The sequence below is a fragment of the Aethalodelphis obliquidens genome, unplaced genomic scaffold (genome assembly GCF_003676395.1).
Source record: "Aethalodelphis obliquidens isolate GAN/ISIS:26980383/991018 unplaced genomic scaffold, ASM367639v1 scaffold1, whole genome shotgun sequence".
Taxonomy (NCBI): Eukaryota; Metazoa; Chordata; class Mammalia; order Artiodactyla; family Delphinidae; genus Aethalodelphis; species Aethalodelphis obliquidens.
The window spans coordinates 25,432,446-25,445,404 of NW_020837945.1; the positions used below are offsets into that span (position 1 = coordinate 25,432,446).

General features: G+C 37.1%; 1 protein-coding gene across 1 annotated transcript in view; it reads left to right on the forward strand.

The window, feature by feature from the left end:
• Positions 1 to 12,959, forward strand: part of TMPRSS15 (transmembrane serine protease 15) — a 133,512-nt gene that overhangs the window by 120,123 nt on the left and 430 nt on the right. Inside the window, exons 22-24 of the mRNA XM_027101029.1 lie at positions 3,997 to 4,178; positions 5,445 to 5,540; positions 8,721 to 8,860. Coding sequence (XP_026956830.1) covers positions 3,997 to 4,178; positions 5,445 to 5,540; positions 8,721 to 8,860 — 418 coding nt within the window. The remainder of the gene's footprint in view (positions 1 to 3,996; positions 4,179 to 5,444; positions 5,541 to 8,720; positions 8,861 to 12,959) is intronic.

Sequence of the window (12,959 nt, forward strand, 5' to 3'; positions counted from 1 at the left end):
TCATTTGTCACCACTGGGGGTGCTGGTGCTCCAATTTTCTACTTTGAAAGATGGAAATTAAGGGAGAGAATTAAGTTTATTCTCGCTTTCCTAAACTATATTTTAGGAAACCTTATAAATATAATTGATGGGGAAAAGCTTTTATATAGTGGTTTCTTTTCTTTCTATTTTTTTTAAACATCTTTATTGGAGTATGATTGCTTTACAATGTCGTGTTAGTTTCTGCTTTATAACAAAGTGAGTCAGTTATACATACACATATATCCCCATATCTCCTCCTCTTGCGCCTCCCTCCCACCCTCTCTATCCCACACCTCTAGATGGTCACAAAGCACCGAGCTGATCTCCCTGTGCTATGTGGCTACTTCCCACTAGCTATCTATTTTACATTTGGTAGTGTATACATGTCCATGCCACTCTCTCACTTCATCCCAGCTTACTTTCCCCCCCCCCCCCCGTTTCCTCAAGTCCATTCTCTACGTCTGTGTCTTTATTTCCATCCTGCCTCTAGGTTCTTCAGAAGTTTTTTTTTTTTTAGATTCCATATATATGTGTTAGCATACGGTATTTGTTTTTCTCTTTCTGACTTACTTCACTCTGTATGACAGAATCTAGGTCAATCCACCTCACTACAAATAACTCAATTTTGTTTCTTTTTATGGCTGAGTAATATTCCATTGTGTATATGTGCCACATCTTTATCCATTCATCTGTCAATAGACATTTAGGTTGCTTCTATGTCCTGGCTATCGTAAATAGTGCTGCAGTGAACACTGTGGTACATGTCTCTTTTTGAATTATGGTTTTCTCAGGGTATATGCCCAGTAGTGGGATTGCTGGGTCATATGGTAGGTTTATTTTTAGTTTTTTAAGGAAACTCCATACTTTTCACAGGCTGCAGGGTTGTAGTTCCTGTTATTTTTGGTGTCTGCCCCCATGGATGAGGTTGGTTCAATGTCTTGTGTAGGCTTCCTGGCGGGGAGGGACTCATGCCTGTGTTCTGGGGGTTGGGGCTGGATTTTGTCCTTCTGGTGGGCAGGGCCATGTCTGGTGGTGTGTTTTTGGTGGACTTAATATGACTTTAGGCAGCTTCTCTGCTAATGGGTGGGGTTGTGTTCCTGTCTTATTAGTTGTTTGGCATAGGGCGTCCAGCACTGGAGCTTGCTGGCCGTTGTGTGGAGCTGGGTCTTAGTGCTGAGATGGAGATCTCTGGGAGAGCTCTCACTGATTAATATTAAGTGGGGCTGGAAGGTCTCTTGTGGTCCAGTATCCTGGCCTCAGTTCTCCCACCTCAGAGGCTCAGGCCTGACAGTAGGCTGGAGCACCAAGACCCTTCCAGCTACATGGCTCACAAGGAAAAGAAGAACAAAACAAACAAACAGATAGAACCTCAAAACAAATGGTAAAAGATGAAGTCACACAAAGAAACACACACAGTCATAAAAAGAAAGAAACAAACAAAACACAACAACAACCAAGAAAACAGACAGAACCCAGGACAAATGGTAAAGCAAACCTAAATAGAGAGAATCACACAAAGAAACATGCACACACACAGTGATTAAAAACAAACAAACAAACAAAAATACGAACAGACAGGACCGTAGGACAAATGGTAAAAGCAAACCTAAATAGACAGAATCACACAAAGAAACACAGACAAACACTCACAAAAAGAAAAAAAAAAGGAAGAGAGTAACCAAACCAATAAACAAATCCACCAATGATAACAAGCACTAAAAACTAAACTAAGATAAATATAAGACCAAAAACAAATCAGACGCAGAAAGCAAACCCCAAGTCTGCAGTTGTTCCCAAAGTCTACCACCTCAATTTTGGGAACATTTGTTGTCTATTCAGGTATTCCTCAGATACAGAGTTTATCAAGTTGATTGCAGGGATTTAATCTGCTGCTCCTGAGGCTACACAGAGAGATTTCCCTTTCTCTTCTTTGTTTGCACAGCTCCTGGGGTTCAGCTTTGGTTTTGACCCCAACTCTGCATGTAGGCCACCCTCAGGCCTATGTTCCCTGCCCAGACAGGAGGGGGTTAAAGCAGCAGCCGAATAGGTGGTCTTGCTCATTCAGGTCGGGGAGAGGGAGGGGTACAGTAGTCATAATTGGAATGCGGGGCGAGCCTGAGGTGGCAGAGGCTGGCCTGACGTTGCACCAGCTTGAGGCGTGCCATGTGTTCTCCCGGGAAAGTTGCCCCTGGATCACGGGACGCTGGGAGTGGTGGGCTGCACAGGCTCCCAGGTGGTGTGGGTAGTGACCTGTGCTTGCACACAGGATTCTTGGTGGCAGCGGTGGCAGCGTTAGTGGTCTGTGCCCATCTGTGGGGTCCAAGATGATAGCCGCAGCTCACGCCCATCTCTGGAGCTCACTTAGGTGGTGCTCTGCCTTCTGTGAGCACACAGAACAGAAATTCCCTCTCCTTGTGCACCCTGAAACAACCGTCTCTTGCCTCTCCAGCAGGTCCAGACTTTTTCCTAGGCTCCCTCCCGGCTAGCTGTGGCGCACTAGCCCCCTTTAGGCTGTCTTCACGCAGCCAACCCTAGTCCTCTCCCTGGGGTCTGACCTCCAAAGCCCGAACCTCAGCTCCTAGCCCCTACCCGCGCCAGCGTGTGAGCAGACAAGCGTCTCAGGCTGGTGAGTGCTGGTCGGCACCAATCCTCTCTACCCTACAATGTTAAACTCTTAGCACCCAGTTTGTTCTAATAGTAAAATCCATAGAATTGTGTTAAAGGCAAAATGAGATGATGCAAAGTGTTTGGCACTACACTTGGCACAAAATAGCTTCTCCACAAATGGGAGTTGTTTTACTGCTATAAAACACTTAGTAAGTTTCCTCAGATTTTAAGGCAGTGCAGTTATCAGAGGGTGTTTTCTGGATGCTTGGGCATTCATCGGCTTTACTGAAGACTGCTACTTGATCAAACATAATCCTTTAGGAAATATAACAATGTAATGAATAGATAGATAAAAAGATAAACAGATGGACTTGAAATAACTTCATGCTCTTTATATATTTATATATTTGTAGGTGACTTGTATTTTAACATTTGAAATACCATGTTAAACTAGGCATTTGCAACTATTGAGAATTAAATCACTAGCTCTGCTCTAATTGCACTTATTGAATTTTGACTTCATTGTGAATATGGCTCAGTTGGCTTAATTCCAGCTGTTCACTGGTAATTTCTTGGCATGAAGATGTTGCAGGCCAGTAGCACATTTAGGAGTGCCTGTACACTTTCAGATTCTAATATACTCTCCAATTTAATCTGCCTATAACACAAATGTTATCTTTTACCAGTACACTATCAGTGGTCAACATTGTGTATGAAAAATTATTTGAGTTCATTATGTGTGGAAATTACTCAAGCTCATGTATTAGCTTATAAACATCATAATAGGTTTTACTGCTTATGTGAACTCTGTGTGAATTCAGTGACCTCCTAAACAGGAGATGCTGCTGAACCTCCTTCCATTGTTACCATAGCTACTTTGGTTGCTGAGGGAAACCCTGCACAAAGATGCAGTCTCCACACTCGAATATGATCTAAAGCAGCGTTTTTCAAACCTGGCTATGCATTATCATCAACATGGAGATTTAACTGAAAAATGAATTTTTAAAATGCCCCTCTCCATCCCAGACTCATTAAACCAGAGATGGAGAAGGGGGAGCAGGTAACAGCATTATTTGAAAGCATTCCAGGTGATTCTAATGGGAAATGGAAGTTGAGAACCACAATCTAGAACCAGAGATTAAGAGATGATTTAAGAGAAGTTATAGAGATTAGCACAAATTAAGGCTTCCTCTATGATCTGATCAGAAAAAATTGAAATTAAGGAAATATTTTTAAAGAATTCTTCAAAGAAACTCAAGAATATTTGAGGATGGGAACACATAATTCTGAAATACCTACTGTGAGGATCTCTAGAAACTAACTGTGGTGGATGGAGTGTTTCTTATTCTTCTTTTTCTTAAACTTAAGGAGAAATTTAGAGCCATCTAAGTGGAAAGCAGTCCTAGGCCTGCATATGACATCGAATCTGACTTCTCCTCAAATAGAAACTCGGTTGATAGACCAAATTGTCATAAATCCACACTACAATAAACGGAGAAAGGACAGTGACATTGCCATGATGCATCTTGAATCGAAAGTGAATTACACAGGTAAGAGAAATCAGTTTTAGTCATCCTATCTGCCCAAATTAATTCAAAATTAGATTTGAAATATCAGTACCAGTGCATTAATAGTCCATAAAAGTTGGATAATTTGTTATAGAAATCGCTATAATTTAAATGGAATTGGGGAATATAGAGAAAAACATTAAATTACCTTCATCACAGTGCTTAAATCCAACTTTCTAGAAAATTGAACAGTAAAATACAACTCTAAGAGCCCTCTATATCAGTAAACTCCAAGGAGCAGCCCAGAGATAATAGGTCATGCTCTATTGTGTGCCGTCTTTGTTTCTCATGGGAAAGAAAGATAGGTCCATCTGCCACAAAGGCCGGAGTAGGACAAAGTGAGAGACAAGCATATGTTCAAAGAGCGAAGTGAGTAAGAATGGTCATTCATAAAGGAGATTCAATAATATTAATAAAATAGCAGATGGAGGACTTCCTCCAAATACCTAGATAAGGTGCAAGAAATCACCTGAGGGAGTGAACTTCATCCTGAAGGGCTCTGCTCAGCTCCAACCTTTACACTGAAGACTTTCCCAGTGTCCAGTCAGGAGAGAGTGCGTCCCTGTGCTTCTCTGGAATTCTGTCTCCGCATGCGTGAGAGCACTTAACAAAGGCAGATGATTGCTGCAGTTCATTGTATTAGACCTATCCTTTTATTCACTTTTGTGTCTGCCTTGGGTTTTACACGTCATGGATGTTGAATGAATGTTAGGAGGCTTGCAAACTGTTGGAGAAAGGCTGAAAAAGTCAGCCACCAATGCTAATGCCTCCGTAAGTACCCTATAAAACAATCGCCTAAAAGCTTTTTGAATGTGTAGGTAATTGGGGAAAATAACAAAAAAAAACCTCAGAACATTTGCCCAAGTTTCTCTTAACTGACCCTGAAAAAAACAGTCTTACCAAGATTTTCATAGAACTGGAACCACATTCTATTAAGTACTGTGATTATTTAAAAAATCAAATGTAAATGACTAATTCCAGAACTAGGATGTTGTGTACATAATAACAGAGTCATAGAGACAATGGAGAAGATCCTAAAAGGCCATCAGTGGTACCTAATCCACTGTCAAAGAAGTGCTTCTCTGAAATGCTTCTATCCCCTAAGATTGATGTCTAAAAAATGTCCAGGCAGGATAAAATGAAAATACAAGGCTTTTTTTAGATGAAATGTTGAAAATGATTGATTTTTAAAACTTTTGGAAATGAATGTGTGTCTGTTCTTGTTTTTGTTTTCTTTCATGTTTACAGATTATATACAACCTATTTGTTTACCCGAAGAAAATCAAGTTTTTCCTCCTGGAAGAATTTGTTCTATTGCTGGCTGGGGAACACTTGTATATCAAGGTAAATTATCAGACTCAATAGAAAACGCCTATTAGTAAAAAGCATGCTATTGCTCTATCCTGTGAATATTTTCAACATTTTAAAAAACTCTTATACTATAACAATTGTCTGCAATATCTCTTAAAAGCACTGTCTGGCTTATATTCATATGTTGCATATTTGTATAGTTAATTTTTTTTCCAAATTGCATGGAGCATATTATAAAACTATAATTCTTATTAGAGGGAAATTCAAGCATTCCCTAAACTCAATATCTAACTTTAGTATTATAAACTCTCTGATGAAAATATATACCTATTGAAATAAATATAACCAAAGGCTACAAAAATGTATTTTTATAAAGCATATGGATAAAGTCTCATCAAAAGCCAAGTTATTAACTGTCACATTTTCCAAATCAATAAAACTATTTGTATTTATGATATAAATGTTTCACACTCACATTCCCTAAGATGAGAAGGGAATCAGTTTCAACATGCTCATTCTGCCTACTGACAAGAAGACTCAGATATAGCATGAATCTTACATTGAAGACTATAAATTAATAAACCAATGACTCACCAGCATTACTTAATAGCATGTTTTCCAAACAAAGAGTATCGAATTATGTTGTACACCTGAAAATAATATAATGTTGTATGCCAACGATACCTCGATAAAATTTATTCCAATGTCCTTGCAATATTTCATCAACTCTAAGATGTACATTTTTTCACATTAAACTATGTAAAATAAAAAAATGCCACAGTTAAATTGGAAAATTTATTTTCTTTCTTCATGGCAAATAAAGCATGTCTTACAATGGAAAAAAATAACCACACTTTTTTTTTTTGTTTTTTTAAAAAGCATTCTAGTACTTCAAACCCTCTGAACGTAACTGCAAGTTTCACTGGTTTCAAAATTCCTAATAGGAGTTACTCCATCTAGGCTAGAGTTTGACCACTCACTAATAGTTAAGCAAAAGGGAACAGCAGTATTGTTGGGTGGAAAAACCTGGTCTCTAGAGTTACAACAGGTCATATCCATGATATTTAAAAATCCTAATTGCATTTAAGATGAAAAGGCACAAAATCTTGTGGAGAGGTGCATGTCCCAGAAGCAAAGGATTCACAGCTAAAATACTTCTTGTAAAAGAGAGCATAAAATCTAAGTCAAACCCTTGCCTGACGATTCTGACAAAGGTTCTCCACTGCAATTACGTTATATTGTTGAAATGCTTCATTTCCGTTGCCCATAAAGTATGTTGAAGTCAAAGTCTGTATATTATTGTATTTCCTCCACTTGAAAAATGTCATGACTTATTAAATTTGAAATCTAAAGAGTAAAAATGATTCTTAGATAGATATTTTCTCTATCAGACTTCAAGCTAAAAGACATTTATGACCACAATGTACTCTTCAAAGCAAATTATCTACTAACAAAATTTAAGACTCTTTATTCCATAGGAAATTATTATTGTTTTAAGAGTTGAGTAAACTTGCTCACATTTGCTTATTGTCACTAAAGATATGCATTTAATTGACTTAGGAAAAGTCTCTAGGAGTGGTATGGAGACAAGAAAAAATCTGCATCTGAGATCAATTTCATTTAGGAATAAACAGATTACTTTTAAATACTTCTTGGGTGTGGCAATTTTAACAAATGTTATGAACTTTTTCCTAGGGTTTCCAACTATTTCTAAAACCCCAGTTTTTCCCCTTTGAGTATATTACACTAGTTAATTTTTTAAGATCATGAACATGTTGCTTACTAAGAGAGAAAGGAGTATTATTTGATTAAATTAAGGCAACTAGTAAACTTAAATAACTTTACTGACATTTTTATGTGGGTTTTTTGGTATGAATATGTATATTTTCAATTATCCTCATGGTAACTCATGTTGACAAATATCAAAGGTAAGAACACTGCTCAAATTTCTTTCTACCAAAAAGTTTTATCATATATCCAAACAATTTTTTCTTCCTTGACAAGCAGCAAAATTTTCTTTTATTTTTAATTCTAAAACTAATTCTACCAGCCCATCCTCAATCTTCATAGAACAAATGACAGTGAGATGCTGAAAGTTCTCCCCCATCTTAACCTCTCTAAATCACTTTTTAAAATTCAAGTTCATTGTCAAACTTGAAAAGTCATCCAGCCTCTGAAGTCACTGGCACCAGCTGGTAATCGCCTCCCAACTTCACACTGTCATACTTTGAAATTGACCATGTTTGCAGTGTTTACAACAGACAAATTGGCAGACAATACACAGTGGGGCTTTGTTTTTATTTCTTGAAAAATCGGTTATTAAACATTTACCAACACACCACTGATTACATATACATTGCTTTACACCTATGTGCGCATGCGCGTTTGTTTCTTGTCTTTTTAGTGTGGTGATGAAACTTAGCTAGAAATGAGGGCACATACATTTTTGCAACAACATTGGCTGTCAAATGTACTAGCTTATTTTCAACTTTCTGCCTTTCCTGAGAAAGCAAATAGAATTGCTAATTATTAGAAAGTGCTTATCATGTACCTTTTCTGGGTGCACTAGACACCTGTTTTTTTCACATCCCTCTTGGGATTAGTATTTCAGTAAACAGAGATTCATGCTTCCAGTAGATGAGTCATTTTGTGAAAAGCATGGAAGTATACTCTGCTACTAAATGCCTCCTTTCTCTTCCCCTGCACGTGGATGACAAGCTGATTGCCCTGAGACCAGGGCACAGTTCCTCTGAGCTTCGTCTCCTGTTCAGTACGCACCTGTTTGCTCATACAGCCCCACGAAGGAGCTGAATGCCATTATAAGGGAGCACCTCTTCAGGTGCCAAATGAAAAGCACTGCTGGATTTCTGAGACTTTGCTGATTTCCATGAATGAAGCTTTTTGTGTTGGCGGGCTTTTTTCCCCCATAAGCAATGCTGTAACCATTTGAAATTACTGAAAATACCTAAAGACCGTCTAGTCCAACCCACCATCCCTGCTAGCCCTTGGGAACTAAAGAAGTGTTTTACTGTTACCCACTTGGCAAAATCTGCAGATGGGCTTTATTATGTGCTTTTAGCATTTAGTTCCATTATGTATACACACAGTACTCAGTAATGAGAGTGAACTATTGAAATAAAAAGACTGATGGCTCCTTCAATGATGATCACTTCTGACTTCTGACTGGCTGGCTGCATTATCCATTTTGAACAGGTCCTCCTGCAGACATACTGCAAGAAGCTGATGTTCCCCTTCTATCAAATGAGAAATGCCAACAAGAGATGCCAGAGTATAACATTACAGAAAATATGGTGTGTGCAGGCTACGAAGAAGGAGGTGTAGATTCTTGTCAGGTAAATATGTAAAACTGCTCACTCAATATTTCCAGAAAGCATTGCTACATGATGAGTTCATCACTCAACAATGATTAGGGAGTGCAGAAATCATCAGGGTCTTAATTTCATTTCCTCATTTACAAAACTGTGACTTTTCACTTTTATTTGTGGCTTATTTGCATAGTACTCCTGGGTGGACCTGAGCATTAGAAACAGAACTAATTTTTATCAACAAAGGTTACAAATCAGATGCCTTTAGAGACTAGGCATAACATGTGGATGTGTCTGACTGCCAGGAAAAGTATGCAGTATTGGGCCTGGGGGTGAACTGAAGAGTATGTACCTTAGCTAGAATCATTTATTTTCAATTTCAAATTCTTTAAAACCCTATTCAAACAAATCAAAGAAAAACAGGTCTGTGGGCCAAATTGGCCTGTACTCCTCTAATTCTCAACCCTGATTTAGAGTCTAGTCCAGGCGTCCAGTGACCCAGAATAATTTCTGCATGAAAACCAACCTAGAGAGCCTGCAATATGTTTGAAGTATCACTAGCTTTTTTTTTTTACAGAATAAAAATTGATTTATTTAAAAAACAAATACTTTGAGAATAACATTAAAATAAGTAAATAGAAGCACTAATAAGTTGGCATCCAGTGTCCTAATGAGGTTTTCAATTGGAACTTTTTAGAGAGGTGTGATTTTTTGCTCATTCTTTTGACTTGTGTGACTTTCAAAGAAAACTCTTACCCACAAACTAACCCTCATGGAAGATAAAAACATGTTTTTATTTTTTTTGAATTTTATTAATTTTTTTATACAGCTGGTTCTTATTAGTTATCTATTTTATACATATTAGTGTGTATATGTCAATCCCACTCTCCCAATTCATCACACCACCACCACCCCTGCCACTTTCCCCCCTTGGTGTCCATACGTTTGTTCTCTACATCTGTGTCTCTATTTCCACCTAGAAATAATGTAGCCATCTATCAGCTCCATGAAATCTATATACATTCAACAAATAAAAAGTAAATTCTGCTAGATTTTAGATTTATAATTAAATTTTAGGTGCCGTATGGACTAGCCATGAAAGCATGGATTCTGTGCTCAAACTACTTTTTTGACCCTTGCTTTAACGCTTACCAGTGAGTCTGGGCAAGTCACTTAGGTGTTATTGAGAGGTTTAAAAGAGATAACACATGTAAGGCATCAAGTACGGGCACAAAAATATTAACAATTTTTATTACGAGATTTTTAAAATAAATTTTGCAGCATATTTTCTATATTTGAAAATTAATAAAATATTAATGCACTAACATCTACTGGATTAGATTAAACCTGATAGCAGTACTGAGCAAATTACTAATCTACAAATGCAGATGTAGCGATCTATACTGTGAGGAAAGGGCTTCACTTTGTTAAAGTGTAAACAACTTGTTATCTATATGGACACATACTAATACATATGTCATAATAATTGGACTGAATACAAGACTTTCTTAACAGACAGTTAAACAGGTGGATCCGAATATGTGTTCTCTAGTGAAGCCAATGTCTCATGTCCTCTTAAATGTTCAGCTTAGTTTTATATTTATTCTGCTTTGATGACACTTGCATATTCAAGACGAATAGGATAGCATTCTTGTTTACAATTTTTCTCTTATACTTTCCTTTTAAAATGAAGAGTGTGCTAAAGGTAAGATATATTGCCACTTAGAGGGAGATTTATAGAATTATTGCTCAGAGGGGAAATCAGCTGTACAACTTCAATTAGAGTTAATGGGGGTTGTGTGGCAGGCACCTCATGCACTAGGTAGAAAATATGACTGCTGATGTTATCGATGCTTGGGTTACATTAAGCCAGCAACTCATGCCAGATCTCTGAAATCTCATATTTGGTTCCAATTTCTAGAGAGTCTAAGTATGTTATTCATTAGCAAGTAAGAAAGCTCCCACACAAGGCAATACCTTGTATAATATAATGTTATCATGATTGAGTAATCGATCGTCTAGAGAGTTACATGATTTTCTTTGTTCATCTTTAATATTGTGTTAAAAAGGAGGACTGATTACAAAAGGATACATTATTTTAAATTATGCATATGTTACTATTGATATATCACTTGAATAAGTTCTTCGAAGCATTATTTTTTCCCTATAGTGGTGAAGAATTTGCCTTATTAGTCATTCACATGTTCTTGAATATCTTCTGGCTTCCCAAAGGCTTGTGCTTGCTAGGCAGCTGTTTGGATTTTAAGGCACCATGAGTGGCTGTCAAAAGTCTTCTCTCTATAAAACTAAGTGAATGACACAAAGAGAAAACCCATTCTGCTGACTATTCTGAGACTTGTTCTATACACTACTGGTTTTTGAAATGTGGCCTCCAATCCAGGAGATCAGCATCACCTGAAATACTGTTATAGGTGCAAATTCTTGGCCTTGCCAGAGAGTCACTGAATCAGAAACTCTAGAGGTGGAGGCCCAGCAATGTCTGTGTGAGCAAGCCCTCAGGTGATTCTGATGCAACCCAAGGTTTAAGAACCACTACCCTAAATAAAAATGGTCTTCAACCCTTATACTCAGATGTTCAGTCAAAGAAGTTAATGATTTTTGTTTTCCTTTATAAATATAGCATCTCTGTAGAAACATAAATTTTAGGTTAATACTTTATGGTCTGGACATTCACTCATATTTTTGAAGTACTTACACATCTCTGAGATAATGGAAGGAAATAACTTCATTGAACAAATCAGAAAATGAAGGCGAAGAGAAGTAACACAGTAGAACTGAAATGGTGTATGTAGTTAGATGATGGGAAGTGATAGACACAGACAGAACACTCAGCTGTTTGGCCTCAGGCCTGCTGGTGGATTCTTTGAATAACAGCCACTGAGCCAGTACGTGCTGGGTAATTTAAAATCCTTGTTCAAGTAATCAACGTCTGGATTCTACTGTCTTTTAAAAAAATATGAAATTATTTTTGAAGATATGAAGCAAACCAAATGACTCCTTTTTAAAATACCCAAACATTTGAGGTTTATTTTTACTAACTTCTAAGTCACATATCACTTTGAGTCAGTATTTATTCTTACCTTGAATTGACATTGTTCCGTAAATATTTCTGAACCATATTATGAACTAAGGCTTAGGATGCAGAAGTCCAATCACAACCCCCGCCTTCAAACAGCTTGAACGCATTTGTTACATCTAGAAAAGGAGTAACCCATGGTTGCCAATGAGATTTATACTCCTCTCCCTCAGGAGAGAAAGGGTGAGTTTCTAGACCACAATTTTTTCCCTTAAATATAAGTCCCAAAGGTGATAAAGAATCAGGCAAAATGTCTCTCAGGATACTTTTTAACAAAAGCTTAGCTGAAATATTCTATTGTACCAGTGATTTACCAAAGTACACAAGGCTTTAAGTTCCTTCATAAATATAAAAGAGATTAATTTAAAATGCTGTCACAATTAATGTGGGAGACAATATTTGTCAATTCTCTGTCATTAAATAACGGTACTATACATTTGCTTTATATTCATTTGCATTACACGGGAATAATCCTGTGGAAATAAAATCTATGTAATGAACTCAACTAGGCATTGCTATAATTAACATTTATGAAAATTAAAAGCATTTCATCAATTAAGATAGATGAAAATGTGTGCCTCTCACTAGAAATTATATCATAAATGTGCCTATTTCAGCTGAAATATTGGTTTTTTTTCAAATCTGACTGTGCTTGTCTAATGCTAAAAAGTTAATGCTGCCCAAGAGAACTAAAATCAACTTTATGTGTGAGTTATTAGTTATCCTAAAGCACATAATGTGGAATATTGTCTTACCACAAAGCCCCTCATAATACTTAGGACATATCTCCTTTAATAAAAGGATTAGCTTTTAACATATATTTTGGTTGGGATGCTCTCAGAGTTGTGCCTTAGAAAATTTCTTGGTACCCATTAAAATGCCATACTTAAAGCAAGGAAATGCTTGCTATAAGAGTAAATCATAAAAAATTACATATAAATTTTGTTTTAGTTGCTATAGTTTCTCTGTGTACTTACTGAGCAGTGAAAATTTCTAATTCTTGGCCTAGAGTGATGGTGAGAATATTTA